The sequence below is a fragment of the Meriones unguiculatus genome, chromosome 17 (assembly GCF_030254825.1).
Source record: "Meriones unguiculatus strain TT.TT164.6M chromosome 17, Bangor_MerUng_6.1, whole genome shotgun sequence".
NCBI classification, from domain to species: Eukaryota; Metazoa; Chordata; class Mammalia; order Rodentia; family Muridae; genus Meriones; species Meriones unguiculatus.
Window position 1 is genome coordinate 33,145,392 of NC_083364.1, and position 17,868 is coordinate 33,163,259.

The 17,868-nt window shown below is 41.4% G+C and overlaps 1 protein-coding gene across 2 annotated transcripts in view; it reads right to left on the bottom strand.

Annotated features, from left to right (window-relative positions):
• The window catches only part of Atp13a5 (ATPase 13A5), a 130,631-nt gene that overhangs the window by 26,554 nt on the left and 86,209 nt on the right, over positions 1-17,868 (bottom strand). For both annotated transcript variants that reach the window (XM_021661904.2, XM_060370167.1), the window contains exons 21-25: positions 17,366-17,445; positions 15,008-15,050; positions 12,271-12,380; positions 7,546-7,642; positions 5,064-5,136 (exon numbers count right to left, since the gene is read on the bottom strand). In XM_021661904.2, coding sequence (XP_021517579.2) covers positions 5,064-5,136; positions 7,546-7,642; positions 12,271-12,380; positions 15,008-15,050; positions 17,366-17,445 — 403 coding nt within the window. The remainder of the gene's footprint in view (positions 1-5,063; positions 5,137-7,545; positions 7,643-12,270; positions 12,381-15,007; positions 15,051-17,365; positions 17,446-17,868) is intronic.

The window sequence follows — 17,868 nt, forward strand, 5'->3', positions numbered from 1 at the left end:
TCATCAAATGCTTTTTTTGTCATCTAATGAGATGATCATGTGGTTTCCTTCTTTCAGTTTGTTTATATGGTGGATTACATTGATAGATTTTTCATATATTGAACCACGCCCCTGCATTCCTGGGGATGAATTCCACTTGATCATGGTAGATGACATTCTGATGTGCCCTTGGATTCAGTTTGTAAGTATTTTATTGAGTATTTTTGCATCAATGCCTATAAGAGAAATTGGTTTGAAATTCTCAGTATTTGTTGGTCTTTGTGTGGTTTAGGTATTAGGATGATGGCAGAATGAGTTTGGCAAGGTTCCTTCTGTTTCTATTTTGTGGAATTGTTTGAGGAATTTTATGGAATTGTTTGTATTAGGTCTTTCGAAGTCTGGTGGAATTCTGTACTGAAACTATCTGAACCTGAACGTTTTTTAGGATGGGAGTCTTTTAATGACTGCTTCTATTTCCTTATGGGTCATAGAACTATTTAATTTGTTTACCAAATCTTTATTTAACTTTGGTAAATAAGTTGGGTGCAGTGGCTCACATCTGTAATCCCAGCACTCGGGGAGGCAGAGGCAGGAAGAGCTCTGTGAGTTTGAGGCCAGATGGGTTTACAAAGTGAGTCCAGTACAAACAAGGAAACACAGAGAAAAACTGTCTTGAAAAACCAGAATAGATAGATAGATCGATAGATAGATCGATAGATAGATAGATAGATAGATAGATAGATAGATAGATAGATAGATAATATTGATAAGTGGAATCTATCAAGAAAATTGTCCATTTCATTTAGATTTTCCAATTTTGTGGAGTACAGGCATAAGACCTAATGATTCTTTGGATTCCTCAGTGTCTGTTGTTATGGCCCCTTTTCATTTCTGATTTTGTTGACTTGGCTATTGTCTCTTTGCCTTTTAGTTAGTTTGGCTAAGGATTTATCTATCCTGTTGATTTTCTCATAGAAGCGGCTCTTAGTTTCGTTGGTTCTTTGTATTTTTCTCTGTTTCTAATTTATTGATTCCAGTCCTGAGTTTGGTTATTTTCTGCAGTCTAGTCCTGTTGGGTGAGTTTGATTCCTCTTAGCTTTCAGGTAAGCTATTAAGTTGCTAGAATGAGATCTCTCCAATTTCTTTATGAACACAGTTAGTGCTTTGAACTGTCCTCTTAGCACTGCTTTCATTATGTTCCGTAAGTTTGGGTATGTTGTGCCTTCATTTTCATTGAATTTTAGGAAGTCTTTAATTTCTTTCTTTATTTCTTCCCTGACCCAGTGGTCATTGAGTAGGAAATTGTTCAGTTTCCATGAGTGTGTAAGCTTTTTGTTATTTCTGTTGTTGAAGTGCAGGTTTAATTCATGGTGCTCTGATAAAGTACAATGAGTTAATTCAATTTTCTTGTATTGGTTGAGGTTTGCTTTGTGGCCTACTATATGGTTGATTTTGGAGAAGATTCTGAGAAGAAGGTATATTATTTTGTGTTTGGGTAAAAAGTTCTGCTGATATCTATTAGGTTCATTTGATTCATGACATTTGTTAGTTTTGTTATTTTTCTGTTAGTTTCTGTCTCAATGATCTGTCCATTGTTGAGAGTGGGGTGCTGACATCACTCCCAGCATTGTTTTGCCCTTTTTAATTGCTGTATTATATCTTGTATTATTAGCTGCATGTGTCTCAATCTCTGTTATCTTTGGAAATTTATTTAAGGAATAATAATTTCTTTGAATGAAATAGCCTTGTCAGGTTCTTCAGATCAGCTAAAATGGTGCTCATAGAGGGCTCATCACAGTACAGGGAACAGCAGACTCACAATATGCTAAATGAATCTCACAATGAGCTTCCCTTTCCCATCTTTTGGAAAGACTAACCAACTTGGTGAGCACTTGAGAAGAATCGAAATGTGTTCAACTTGGATGGTTTCTTTAGAAACTCAAAACCATTGGCAACAGTTCTAATCTTGCTTCAGAATTGGTGTATGACCTTGGTGGAGTTATTCCGGGCTTTCCTATATTTGTTTCCATGTTATTGGTTAGGAGTTGACTGACATGGAGATAGGGTTACTGAACCCTTGTCTATGGTGCTGCCCTATTGAGTCTCTTCTTAGTTTTTCACCCTGTCAACCTTAGCCTCTCCTCTGAGAACAGGCTAATAGGAGACTGAGATGCCTTTATTCAGGGCCATAACTACCTTTAGGACAGTAGGGTCTCAGAAGGATGATAGGTCAGAAGCTTTCTCATCAGGACAAGTGGCATTTTATTCAATGCTTAATAGTCATGTTGCTGACTCAATCTATGGGCTGACCCCTGAGAAAGCCTGTGATAGGGAGGCTAAAGGTGGAAAGCGGCTATTTTTGCTTGTTCCTCACCTCTTGTTTTCAGACAATCTCTTTTCCCCATCCCTGTAAGTTTAGGTATAACTTGGGTAGACCATTTCCTGGTAGGTATTGGGTGTTGTAATGAGCTCACCTTTAGATATGAGAGATCCTGTGGCATGGAACTAGCAGTGGGCGAGAAGGGTTCAGCTGCCTCTGTGATTCCTTTGTGTAACCACCTACGTTTAATCTTGCTTCAGAGAACGGGGTAACCATGAAAAAGCTACTATGTCATTCAAGGTGCTGTTTTCCTCTTGGCAGGTACTCTCTAAAATGGCAGCTGTCTAAACTTTGTACAGGGCTTATTGGTGGGCGCTACAGTTTCCCTGTGGACTGGTTTAGACTAGTGTGAATGGTACTTTCTCCTTCTGACTCTTCAGGAATGTTTTCTTCAAAGTGTAAAATCCTGTGCAGCCTGTCCCATTGGGCAGCTTCTTGCTAGCATACTTCTAGCCTGAATAAGTTCTATATCTTCTACTTTACCTAGAAGATAATTGACATATAGCTTCCCTTCATGACTTTCTTCTCTCTTGTCTCTATTATTATGAAGGGGTGAGAAAAAACACAATGCGTTCTCAAAGTCATAAAGACTTTCCTAAAATACTTCCTATTGTTCTCTTTTATTGAGTGTGGCAATCCTGAAAGGAAAACAAAACTTCATATTTCTCCTTTCAATTCTCTTTAAAATATCCCTTGATAATCACTGCTATGGTTTATTTTTTTTAATGGAATCAATACCCAGGTGATGGGTAGGGATGTTTATGACGGAAGGACCAGTAAGGTTCTCTTCAACAGATATTATGGAGATGTTGCTAACATCTCTCCTCATGCTCAATTGGCACTTATCAAATTCATTGTTCTCAAATATTCAGGCCAACAAACCTCCACCCAATAGAAAAAAAAAAACAAACAAAAAACACCAGCATTGTTCCCTTTGTCTGTGCTAGACACATAGACATCTGAGGCATGGAAAGGCTGATGCCTCCAGCACAGAGTTTGGTTGGGGAGGCTACATTCATGAATGGGAGGAAGCACAAATTTAAATTAAAGCATGGCCTGATGGCAACAGATGCTCCAGAAGTTCAGAGAAGGGAGAGTTGCTTTATTTTTTTAATGATAATCTGTCCTCAGAGAAGAGACAAGAGAGAGATACTGGAGGCAGCTTCGTGGAAGAAATAGGATTCAGTCTAACCCAGGAAAGATGGGCAGATTTCAACATTGCTTGGCACTACAGAGGTCTGTCCGTGGTTAAGAGGGGATGCTGTTCTTACGGTGCATGGTATTGCATTTACATGCACATAGTCACCCGACACATACACAGATTTTAACTTTTTAAAGAGCCATTCGCTAAAAGAAAGGCATTTCCAGTGGAGGGAAGCAACATGCCTAAGAGACAGTAGGTAAATACGGGGTGCGGGGTTTTCAGTTTGACCACACTCTTGGATACCTGAAAGGAAGCTGCCGGAGACATGAGCAGAAAAGTGAGTGAGGCCAGATCAGAGTGGAGTCTTGACTGCCAGGCTGAGAACTGTGGATGTTCATCAGTCTCCTTTAAAGTCAAGGACTGTTGGATGTGATCTCTATAAAATGACCCTCATTGAGGCTCTGTAGGTGTTCTAGTCCCAAGATTGAGGTTTATACCAGAAAAAAAGACAATATTATCACAACTGAGTTATTTACTTACATATCTATACATGCCTGCCTTGTTCCCAGGAGATATTTGAATGCTAGAAGACAGTGGTGGCCTTTGGCCCTCAGCACTGCCTGCTAGCGCAGGCTCCAGGATCTCCGGAAGGTTCCTTCCATTTTCAAGCATCATTCATAAATAAATCATTCAAATTGCTTAAAAATACCGAGCATTACGGAATCACTATCACTGATTCAAAATTATTCAGTTAGATGAATATTAATAAGACATAGTAGAAAACATACAGTAGGCTTGGAGTAGACACTTCAACCTAATAATCAAAATTAATATTACGTAGATGCTAGTACATTTTATTATTGGATAGATATAATAGATGACTTCAATATCAGTTTTGTATTTGTGACATGAAATTGTCAACATTATTAATATCCTGCGATGCCAGATATTTTATCTGTTGTTTTTCACAACACCTCACTGTTGAACAAAGAAAAAGTGACAACGCCATTCTTCTTCATGCTCTCTGTTGAGGGAGTCACCTTTCTCACTTATTAAGAGTTAGCATCAAGGCCCGAGTTCCTTGATCAAAAGCACTTTATCAGTGTCATCTCTGGAGAAGGAAGTGAGCAATAGCTGCTGTGAGCCACACCTCGCTTCCCAGAGAACTGCACCAGAATAAAACATTAGCATTTGTTCTCCCAAGTCAAAGACCTAGCAAAAATCTAGTCTGGTGTCAATGTGAAACATAATTGAATAATGGAAAGTGACCTTTGGGTTTAAAAACAAAAGGGAAAGAAAGTCTTTTTTAGATTTCTTACTCATTTGTCTATGGACAGGACACAAAACTACAATGAACTAAGACTATAGTGACAAGTTCTTAAGACAGAGATCTGTTTTTTATTATTAGGTTACTTTGCTAAAGGCCTAGAGGCTCCACTCACTCCTGATGTTAGTTTAAATAAATTCATAGACTATGAGTTTTTAGCCAATAGGTTGCCACTTCCTCACCACATTCTTTTTTGTGTGCTTTGGGGACTTCACGAATAAATACAAACTTACTCGTTAAGCTGACCATGAGTGTGATGGCCACGTCTTGCATGAGATACTGGTAATTACCGAAGAGCTGCAGTTGCTGGAAAAAGAAAAGGCATTAAGTATCATGTTTGTTATCACAGCCGTTCTCATTCACAGCACTCGTATTAAAGCACTCAGCAGGCAGTTGCTATTTCTCTCTTCTTTTCAAATAGAATGTATGAACCTAAGATCATCAGTAGCTCATTAGACTAAATGACCCCAGTAGCTGTGCTCCCAGTATTTAAGTCATTTCTTTATTACCAGTGGCTCAGTCAGAACCCAGCCAGCCTCCTCCTACTGGCCACATGACCCCTGGCAGGCGCCCTCTCAGCCTGGACAGCTGAATTCTCAGCACACGATGTCAAAATCAGAATGTTTCTAATGGAATTTTAAACAAAATTTAAAGTCCAGGCCCCGACTCATCTAATCCATGTCGGTCTCCACTCTTGAGTATGTCATGGCATAGTGAGTTTGGAGCTCACTTGTGCTCCCAAACTGAACAAGGACTTTCCCTAAGTCTGAGGTTTCAACCTTGTTAATGCTATGACCCTTTAATACAGTTCACGTTGTGGTGAAGCATGCCCATAAAGTTATTTTCATTGCAACTTCATAACTGTAATTTTGCTACTGCTATGAATTATAATGTAAATATGTGTTGTCTTATGTGACCTCTGTGAAAAGGTTGTTCAACCCCCAAAGGGGTCACAACATACCGGTTGAGAACCACTGCCCTAAATAAATCCATTGCATACTTTAGTCTGCTCCCTGCTGCCTTCCTGTGGTCTGGGTACACACAGAATTTAGCTTTTCAGCTCACATTTTTGGAGCTGACCTCATAAGGTCAAAGAGTCAAACCTACGGGCATGTCCTTGGTGGACCTTGAACAGCCAAGCCTGTGGACCTGCTTTGCTGCCAGGGACCAAGTTTGACACTGTGATCTGAGCTGGAGTGTGCTGCAGATGTCTGCGTATGAACACACACTAGCCTTTGCAAAGGCTCTCTAGTAGCCTCTAGGTTGAGCTGCTCGGAGGACAGCCTCATCGACTCTCAACTTTCAACCAGGCAACTGCTGAGTGAACCGATTCTAACTCCACCACAGATACGGCAGCTCTGCACCCAGCTTTACAAAAAGCTTCTGATCCCCAGCTGTTCTTTTTCTACCCCACCCACTTTCCCAAGTGTGTGTGTGTGTGTGTGTGTGTGTGTGTGTGTGTGTGTGTGTATACTGAACACATACCATGTGCATGTAAAAGGGTATGTGTCCATGTACTCATTTGTGGAGGCCAGAGGTCAGGGAAAGGTGTCTCCCCCTATGGCTCTCCATCTCATTTCTTTTTAAGGTCTCCCATTGAACTTGAAGCTTACCAGTTGGCTAGACTGAGACTGGCTGGCCATCAAGTACTCAGTGACTTCCATCACTGGGAAGCATAGGTGTGTGTCACCAGGCTCTGAACTCAGCAAGCACTTTACTGACTGACTCATCTTCCTGGCCCCTGGGTATCCTTCCCCCCTCTGAGTGGTAAAATTACATATGAACAGAAACACAAGGAAAACTGTTCACCACAAGCTTTAGATTTGTCAAGAACAGCTCCTGAAGAACTATGGGGACCTTGAAAGTAAGTCACTAACTTTCCAGAGGTGGGAGTTGGCCAAGGGCAGGGCCCCGCTTCCCATTTTGAGTGGAGTGGGGTCTCCTGATTCCTCCCCACCTGCACGCCATTTAACCTCCCACCTGTGTCCTTGCTGGCACTAACCAACAAGATACCCTAATCCCTGCTCTCCGTGTTTACCTCTTAATTATCCTCCCACAGTAATAAAACATCTTAATTCCCCAAGTGTCCTTTGAGTCTGTTGGATCATTTTATTGTGGAACAAACTATGAATGAAGCAGTGAAGATTATTTCTCATCTGTACAACAGCTTCTCTAGGCAACTAACTTTTAAATAGCTATCGCCATTTGCTTTTTAGAGTCCTTTGTCATTTTAAGAAATTGCTAATCCTTTATTGATGATGCATCTAACCCTATTAAATTTTGAATAGGTTCAAGAGTACAGCCCAGCGTGGGAGATTTTCAGCATTGCATCCTTCAAAATCAAATTCAAAAACTTCTCTTCCTTTTTATCTCTTTTGAGTCCTTTGCCAAAAATATTCCACAGTTGGAGGCAGATCCATTTCCTGCCGAGTTATATTTAGGCTTCTCTCAAGCTCTGTTTATTCTCCAAGGAAGAAACGGGTTTGCAGAGGTCAAGAGTTTCAGGTTATCCAGAGAAAACCAACACCCTAGACAACAGATCCCGTACTACTGACTTCTAGCCTCAGGTTGCATGAAGCACACTCGATTCTCAAGTTTGTAGGCACCTGTTTCTGAGAAGTATCATGTATTTATAAACATTAACTATGGTGTAGGATCCACATCCCAAAGCTATAAACACAATTAGAACTGAGAAGAAATTATTTTAATTCATACCCAGTAGAGAAGTGATGTTCCAATAAACTGGATGATGCCATACATGGACAAGTATTTAAATACGCCAAAGGATGAAACCAAAGCAGCTCGACCCTCCCTGTTGAGAACAAACAAAAAACCTGCTTATAAAAGCCATATATTCCCTAGTCTTTATATTTCAAAAGGAGTTCATTAAAATTTTTTCATTCTTCTACAATTTCACATACATATGTAATATATAATATATTTGATAACTCACCTCTTCACCTCCCTTTAAGATGACTCTGACCCCTTACATCAAGTCCCCATCCCACTTTTGTGTCTTTGAGTTATAATTTTGTCTCTGCTTTATTTTAACCCACTAGGTTTAACCAGAAGTACCCATATGAGCATGGGTGTGAAGCTAAGCACTGAGGCACAAGTAACTCACCAGTGATTACATCCCTGAAGACATCCTTTGACTCACAGTAGCTTCCTTGGGCAGGAAAGAGTCCCATGGGGCTACCCAGTAGAGTTCTTGACTGGATGTTTGGGATTGGGTCTTGTGGGTACCCTATGCAGGCAACTGCAACTGCTATGGGTTCATGCATGGTACAGCCACCTCACGATCATAACATAGACATACTGTTCTTCTCTTATGTCCTTTCTGCCCATCTTTCATGATGACCCCAACCCTTAGAGTATGATGTGACTGAGAAGGAGGTGATATGGGTGACCACTTAAGGCTGAATAAGGTGTTCATGTTTAATAGTTTGTTGATATAAAACCACTTAGCCCTCTATTCATTATTTCAACTATATTTTATGTTACCTTTTCAAAGTGATGAAAATCAAATCCAGGTTCTTCTACATCCCAGGCAACTACTTTACCAGCTATATCCCCAGAAAATGATTTAATCTTTTTTGTATGTTTTCTTACATTTTTATTTGCATGTGTTACATACATGTTATTGTACAGGTTATTATACAAACATGGAGAAGCCAGAATAAGATGTCTGGCATCACCCTCTATCACCACTCTCTACCTTAGTAAGTTGAGGCAAAGTCTCTCACTGAATTGGAAGCTTACTGTTGTGGTAAGTGATTAGAGGCTGAACTAATCAGGGTCCACTTGTCTCTGATTTCCCAGACTGGAAGTTCCAAGCAAACAAAGCTACACCAAGCTTTTTATGTCAGTACTTAAGATTGGAACTCAGGTCCTTATGCTTGCATACCACATGTTCTGGCCCACTGAGTCATCTTTCAATTATCTTGTTTTATTCATTGAACTTCTGTTGCTTCTACCCCCACCTCTCAAATTCTGTATTACTTGCTCCACTAGCTTCTGAAGTTCTTGGAATCAACCCCAGCATCTTGTCCATGGTAGACAAGCACTCATTAATTAATTACACCTCATGACCTACTAAACCTTTCATCCATTTTGGCATTCTCTTCTTCAATCCTTAATTCCCTTAATTCTTGGCCCACTTTTATTTAGGTTTAATGAAGTACCAACATGATACCAAGAATCATGACAAAGGCATGAAAAATGAATCAAGCCCCGTCTTTTCCAGGAAGTGAGAATGTTATTGTGTATATCCTCAGCATAACACAGCATCATAATGATGTGCAGTGCAACCATTGACTCGATCCCAATTTCTTCTACATCATCATGCTTCCTGGAATTGAGTGAACTTTAGCAGCTCTCAGCCTCACAGAGCTAAAATATTGGTGTTCGCATATTTTACAAAGTATCAATGCAACTCTAAAAACTTGAGTTCTGATGTTTGTGTCACCTGTGATATTGTTGGAGGAAGCCAATGTAATACTCTGAGCTGATGAAGAGATCAAAAGATCAAGGCTACTGTAGAAACTATGACTCAGAATCTACATATTCATCCTTTCGGGGGGGGGATGTTTTTTGGGTGGTAGTGGATCAGAGGACAGTGTGGGAAGGAGGCAGCACGATGCTTCTGCACCTTCCCCTTGCTGGGGCAGACATGGATTTAGCTTTGTTTCTAGTCCCTAGTGACATGGGCACCTGCTCGGCTCAAAGATGTTATAACTGTTTAGAAACATAAAATGGCAAACCTGGAAGCTAAACCACTAACTACTTGCCTCGGGAAAGATGAGTGTTGGGAGATGGGCCAGGGTACTACAGGCAGATGTTTGCCACCAGGCTGTCAACAGCTAGCATTTGTTTTCAACAAACGATGGGGGAGAAAACGGGCCGAGCAAAGAATGCAAAGCCTGGATTGTTTTCCCAAGTCTGACATAAACATTATGATTTCATCTCCCCCCCCGCCCCTGCAGTTGTATATAATTTCAAGAAAAATAAGACAGCCAGATTCAAAACAAAGTACAAAACACTATTCTAAGAGCAAGATAAAAACTGCCTTCATGAGCTTCCAGGATCACTGCTATTCTTAATGACTGTGAATTTTAGTAGCTCATACATTTATCTGCATATCCTGCAGCCATACATCTAATGCTCTGTGATATCAAGCTTAGAGCTAGATAGCAATACAGAGATAAAAAAAAGATATGGCTTTCCCCACAAGGACTTGAACTATAACAACCAGCGGCTTGTGTTCCTAAGAATGGCAGTGAAACCTGTGGACCTAGACCTTTTCATGTGAGACTTGTACCTTATTGCCTTTCTAGAATTCTTTCTCAGGAATAAGCATCTATAGAGAATACCAAAGGATAAAGTGAGCCTAAAAGAACTGGACACTGCACCATGTTTAATCTTTTGAAGCAATAAAATATAGAAGCAAAGAGCCTACTCTGAAGTCTTAATATTAAGCCATCTACCCATAACAGAAATTTTATATCACAACTTGTATTCTATACCAACATACTGCATTCTAAATACATTCTAGATGCATAAGACATTGGGTCACAGTCATGCTTTGGAGGCACAAGGGCTGATGGTTTTCAAGGGTACAGAAGAGTAGAGGTGTAGATGCCCAAGGACAGAGGACATGTGGTCCCACTAATGTGCCGGAAAGACATGGCATTTCAAGCCTAATGCCTTCCCACCAGTCACCCTGTTCTCTGAGGCACCAAGAAACATGATGGAGATCCATGTGATTGTCCTTTCAGAGTACTCTGGGTGATGACTTCCAGCTCACTGGCCATGGAGATGCCCAGTTACCCCCAGGTATTCTAAGAACAGCAGGGGGAAAGATTTATGAACAAAATGTAAGACTGGATGTTTTAGTCTTCATTACACTTGAAATGTAAGTAGAAATGAGATTAGAAAGGAGTACAGTGAAGGAAAGCAAACACATGTCCCTCCTTCCTCATCTCCAGTGAAGTATAATACCTCCTTTGACAACATCCTGATGTTTTGGGATGTTACTGTGAGAAGCTATCTAATGGTGTATTCTCATCTTGCTCTCTCACCCATTCCAAACTCCTGGTAAAACATCACAGAATACCTCACACAGAAGCAGAAAGACACACATGCTATATATCCACTTATAAGTGGATATCAGACATATAAGATAACCAAACTAAAATCCATACAAGCAAGAAGGAGGACCCTGGGTGAGATGCTCAATCTTCGTTCAGAAAGGCAAACGAGAAGGATATAGGAAGAAGGAGAAAACAGGGAGCAGGACAGGAGCCTATCACAGAGGGCTTCTGAAAGACTGTACCCAGTAGGGTATCAAAACATATGCTGAGACTCATAGACAAACTTTGGGCAGAGTGTAGGGAATCTTATGAAAGAAGGAGATAGAAAGACCTGGAGGTGACAGGGGCTCCACAAGGAGAGCAACAGAACCAAAAAATTTGGGTTCAAGAGTCTTCTGAGACTGATACTCCAAACAAGGACCATGCATGGAGATAACCTAGAACCCCTGCACAGAGGTAGCCTATGGCAGCTCAGTGTCCAAGAGGGTTCCCCAATAATAGGAACAGGGATTGTCTCTGACATGAACTTATGGGCTGGCTCTTTGACCACTCCACTGAGGGAGGAGCAGCCTTACCAGTCCACAGAGGAAAGAGACCTGATAGGCTCAGATGGAAGGGAGGAGGGCTGGGGGAGGGGCATAGGAGAGAGGGAGGAAGGGTGGGATTGGAAGAGGGTGGGGGAGGGGCTACAGCTGGGATACAAAGTGAGTAAACTGTAATTAATAAAAATGAAATAAAATTTTTAAAAATATTTTTTAAAAAAATCACAGAAGATATCCAGTGTATGAAATAAAGGAAAAGAAAGACATGCAATCAGTTTTTTTTTTTTTTTAACTATCAAAGCATGCTTTTGGCAGTATATTTGAAACACCCATTAATTCCTTTTAAAAATTGCTGAAAGTCACTCTTTTGTGGGTTCGTTGGTGTTTTCTTTTTTTTTTTTTTTCAATGCAGTTTATTCAGGAACCTTGTACAATCATCTGACCCTGGGGAAAGCCAGCCCAAAGCTTAAATAGCCTCTGGGTAGCCAACCCCAGCGTGCCATGTGGGCAATGCAGATAGGTCCACATACATGGAAGCAAGCCAGATCTTCGGCCTTAGCCAAATGTGGAATCGTTTGTGACAGAGAGCACTCACCATCGGGAAGGTGGAAGGCGGAAGAGGAAGATAAACTCATTGGTGTTTTCAAGCAACAGGAATCATTCTTTGCCTAGTGGTCAAGCAGCACTAAACCCACACTTGCCCTGACCTTTACAACTTGAAATTCGTGTCCAATTCTGTCTATTTCCAGAGCCAGGCAATGAGCCACAGTGGTGGGGGAGAGGGAAAGATGTGGCTTACCGCTTACCTGATGAGATGAGGTACACACTCGATATTGGCTGTCTTTGACGTGAAGGGAGATGCCACGGATGCTTCCTGTTCTGATAGTGAGATGCCCGCATGAGCCATTTTCAAAGCCTGAAATGATCCATCCAAGTCAAGCCATGACTCCCCACTCCAGGCTGTTACTACTCAAACTCCAAGGCTATTTGTTATAGTCAGTTACAACACTGTGTCTGTCCATATTTGGGTCTCTGTTGATATGGTCTTTAATCTGTATGTGCTGTCTCCTCTGGTCCATAAAGTCACCATGAAAGAGAAACTGACTGAGCCATGAGCCATAGTAGAACTGTGTGGTGTGGGCACGTGTGAGTGTGTGTGTGTGTGCACACTTCCACATATGCACATGTAATAGGCTATCTGTGTGGCACACATAGAGCATCAGGAAATGGAAGCACTCATTCAAAACTTCTGTAAAAGATGACAGAAGGATTGAAGAAATGACTTAGCACAGTGGTTTTCAACCTTCCTAATGCTGCAACCCTTATGTGCAGGATATATGACATGCAACCCCTGTGAAAGGGTCATTTGACATCCCCCCCCAAGGAGTCACAACTGACTTAGCAGGCAACTCAGCAGGCCCATACTGCTCTTGCAGAAAACCCAAGTTCAGTTCCTAACAGTCAGATCGGGAGGCCTGCAGTTATCCGTAATTCTAGGTCCATGGGATCTGATGACCTCTTCTGGACACATCAAGCACTTACACACACACACACACACACACACACACACACACACAGAGAGAGAGAGAGAGAGAGAGAGAGAGAGAGAGAGAGAAATAAAATAAATCTTTCAAAATGGATGGCAGAATCTGTATGGCCGTGGGTAGGAGAATTACGCAATCTGTTTTTACACTTAGCAGGGCCATCCTTATGAAAACAGCAGCAACGACAAAACAACAACAACAACAACAACAAAGAAAAGGCATCTAATCTCAACTAATCCCAGCTTTCTCTGCCGACTGATCATGCCAACTGGCCAAATGCCGGTAAAGACTGTAGCACACAGAGCATCAACATTAGATGCCCAAATCAGGCCACATATACGCACAGATATATGGTGTCAAGTGTGTTGCTTCACCAACAGGAAGGCTCATTCATTTCTCACGATGAAGGCTACAAGCTGTCCAGAGAACACACAACAGACTCGCCCATAGGCAAGCCAGAAAGCCTCTCAGATCACGGGAATTATGTGACTGTGCAATGAAATTTTGTACTCAGGTTGCTCTGCAATGCTTAGTAGCATGGTTTGGTGTGCAGTAGATTCCGGTTCAATAAATCTTAGAATACTGCCTCACCTCCCTTCTGTTTCTCTATAAACACCCTATAAAGAGGGTGATTCGTACCTCTATTATGTAATTTAATGTTGCCTGCTCTACGTCAGGGTTAATTTTATGCACGATTCTTCCATCAAATGATCCCCTTTTGGGGGAACAGAGATTATGACCTTTTGATATTGTTGGTGTGCTGTAAATGTCACATAATTAATAGAAGTAGGTATCCACCCTAGGCTGAACGAATGGACTAACAATTATCTTCTTATGAAAACATAGGCAGAAAATTTTACACTAAGTCTTTAAGTATGAGCACAATGTTTTTTTTTTCACAGACATTGGAGAAAATATTTAAGACGAAAGTAAAATGAATAAGCAGATCCTAAATGTCTAATGAGTTTTGGAAATATAAAGCAATTTACTTTTTTCCTCTGTTCCCCCTCCCTCCTCCCTGCTCGCCCTCTTCATTCTCCTCTCTCCTCCCTCTTCCTCATCATTCTCTTTCCTCCCCCCTGATCCCCCTCTTCATTTTCATCTTTTGTTTGGCATTGTTTTGATGGATCGAGCATCACACATGCCAGGCAAGTATTCTACTACTCAGCTATAACCCCAGCCTTGTACTGTAGTTCCTGTACCACAGTTATCTATTAAAGTACACATAGCCCTCAAAGTCAACTGTTATGCCATCCACATCTTTTGTTTGTTTGTTTGTTTTGGTTTTGGTTTTTGCAAGACAGAACAGTCTTGGCTGTTCTGGACTCACTTTGTAGACCAGGCTGGCTTCGAACTCACAGGAATCTGCCTGCCTCTGCCTTTCTGAGTGCTGGGTTGAAAGGTGTGCGCCACCACACCCAGCTGTTACCCACATCTCTAAAAGTCAGAATATAAAATACATACCCTCTTTCTGCTAAGAATGAAGAATAACCTGAGCCTACCTTAATTTTAGTTTTATTATTAAGTGCAAAAACCATACCATTTAGGATTTCATAACAATTTGGGAGAAACCTAATTTAAAAAAAAAGATTAACCTCAGAATAGGTTTGATGGGAATAAATGCAATTTACACGTAATTAAAAACTTCATGAGTTTCAAACTTTTTCTTCCCTAAGGCTTTAGCATCTATGCACCTTGTGTGAAAGCATGCCACCTCCCAGAGGCTCCCTTTCCTTATGAGTGACATTAAAGGCTTAAACCAGGTAATCTTGTAAAGTCCCCAAATGGGTCTAAACTTTGAGAGTATCAGCAGCATTGATTTATTATTCTGGGAATTGCCAGAAGACAGCAGAAATGACATTACCCTTTACCTCATTTTGTTTCCTACCCATGCTCAGGAATGACCAAGTGTCTGCTGGAGGGAGAATGAAGAGGCTTCAGAGGGGTGGGGAGGAGGTTGGGGGGCTCAAGAGAGGTTCTGAAGTGCTTGTGTACTCACCCCACAGTCATTGGCTCCATCTCCACACATGCCCACATAGTAGCTACAGAAAAAGGATACAAAAATCCACAGGTCATTTCTCTTGAATCACTTCCATTATAACTAACTCCTATGTGGGGTGGGGTGGTGTGTGTGTGTGTGTGTGTGTGTGTGTGTGTGTTCTGAACAGATGTGAAAAAAAAAAGAAAATGATTTGGAGAATCTTGGTTCAAGAGGGGAAAGGTTCCCGACTTAATTGCTCTCAATCACTGAGATGACAGTGATAACACCAGGAATCCAGCAATGATGGCAATCACACACTTGAAAAGAATGTCAGGTTGATTACGTCCACTGTATCAAGCTCAAGAGCATGGAGTCATGATTATAATGAGGTCATGATTACAGCCCTTCTCACTCAACATAATCGGAGGAAGACAGCCTAACGTGGCCATGCTACTCTCTCACTGAGCCTGAGAGTTTAGTTTCGACATTAGGAGGAGGAGGCCCTGGCCCATGGGTTGGTAGCTACAACAAGAGCATAGGCATGTTCTTGATGCATCTCAGATTGGCAATGAGGTAATGTTTACCCCATGTATATTAGCTTGCTATACAACCAGGATCTAAATGGAAAGATAAAATTTAAAGTTGCTGACAGAGAAAATGCATTTCTTATGCAGGGACCATGGAGCCTTCTATTGCAAGGGAATGACACATTATCGACAGTGACTCGTGGCAATGCTTTAAAGGGTCCAGTGGCCCTTTTTTTTTTTTTTTTCCCAAAATTGGATCATAAGCCATAAAAGTCAAGTTCTGTTAGGATATCCTTTGGCCCATAAGAAGTTGCCTTTTGACCTTTTTTATAGTTCAAGTGTGGTCAATGTAGACAAATTCAGCCTAATGCTCAGCTAGTAAAATCACAAGAATTTGCATACTGGGTCAGAGTGTCAGTACTACCTGCAATCATCCAATTGACTTCCTGAATCGAGACCTTAGAGCCCATAACTGGTCTGTGCATCACATCAGGAATCCTATTATCTTCTTTGTTTTCTGGATTCAGAAAGAGAATCCAGAGGGCTTCATGTGCATTGCCAAGGGTAAGATCACAAAGAGGATGATGGGTAACTGGGAAGACAGCTCATTCTGTCACAGTATGTGTCTTCCCGAAATTGTGTGTTAGGGGAATGTGTCTCTCAGAGTGTCAGCCAACAACATCTCTTGGGCTCTGAGACAGGGAAAATTACTATCTTCAGCCAATGCCATGTAATAACTGTATAAATGAGCTGGCCACTTTATACCTGGCTACTTATCTAGTCTGAAAGCATAGGAAGGCTAATGGAAGGCATTTGTGACTTTACTAAGAAGCTTAGCCAATAAAATCTGATAGGAAGAGGCAGACTCCTGGTTCCAGTGAGAGTTAGCGACAATTATCTCATTTCTCTACTCCTTGTGTCTTTTTACTATCTGAAACCTTCAGGCTAGAAACTGAAACTCTTTTAGGGTGTAATGAATAGGTGGGTCTGATCTCAGCAAGAACTCTCCCATTCGGAGGGGATGTGGTCATCCAGTGCTTTGAGAGAGTTCTGAATCTACTCTCTGTCTCTAGTCCCTGCCAGATGCCAGTCCACTTCGTGCCAAGAGGGTCTGAAACTATCACTTACCTTCTAATGGATCGAGCTGATGACTTTGGGAGAGAACTCACACCCTTTCCCATCTTTCCCAATACTGAGCTACACATAACCCTCATTATTCTTCCCAACACACTTAAGCAGGCAATATTCCTGTAAGATGGGCTTTATGGGCCACAAAATGGATGTTCTCCAGGGTAGTCAGGCTCTAAAATGTGCCTCAATTGTCTCCACCTCCTGCACTTTGTGTTACGATGAAACCCACTCCCTTGAGCATGAGCAGCACCTAGTGACCTGCTTCTAATGAAGAGAAGGCACCAAGTTCCCAATTTCCCCTCCATCCCTCTCCTTATCATTCTTGCTTTCTTACTTCACATACAGAGGTCAGTGGCAACATTAGCCTCTTCTGTCTGAAATGACCCATAGATCTCAGGGAGCTGAGAGTGGCTACTTCCAACAACCAGTAAAAACACGTGTCTCTCTTCTAGAACATGAAAGGAGCTTAACCATGTGACTGAGGAGATGACAGAGCCACTCCTTCTAGCACCACCAGGCTCCAGTTCTGGCTGACCCTACTTTATGTCCTTTCATCATTACATCCTTGGTTCAGGAACCACGGCTTACCTGGGTCACATCTGGATACCTGATCCATAGAAACCTGAAACAACTAAGGCATTACCCTCAGACACTATGGGGTGGGCAGCTATGCAGCCATAGAGAACCAGCATGCTCTCCTTTCACACCTGTCACCTACTTTAATTTCTGAAATTCTTCCACAAGGCTTGATTTCTGCCCAGGCGACATCCTTGCAAAAATGGTTCCATTAACCAGAATCTAAAGAGAAAAACAACCACCATAGTAAGAATAGGAGGGAAAGTGTTTCAAAAAGGAAAAGTCCTGAAAAATCATTCCTGGCCACTGATTTAATACAGCGCTGTGTGTGTGGCATTAGACCCTATGCCAGAAACAGGAATGAGGGATTTAATGCTCTAATATTGAACTTTAAGTCCTCCATCACAGCTCCAATACTTTTTTGTGGACCCAATTACTTTTTTTTTCTCAAGAAGAAGTTAACTTTTCATTAACATAACAGCTAAAAGGCAGAAGAGAAATCAGAAGAAAATTATTTGGGAATTGCAGCTCATTCTGCTATCTGTTGTTACAGACAGATGTGAGAACTGAAGGTCTGCTCCCAGATCTCCCAACTTTTCTGTGCAAACCTTGGGTAAATGACTGAATCTCTCTGAGTTCCAGATT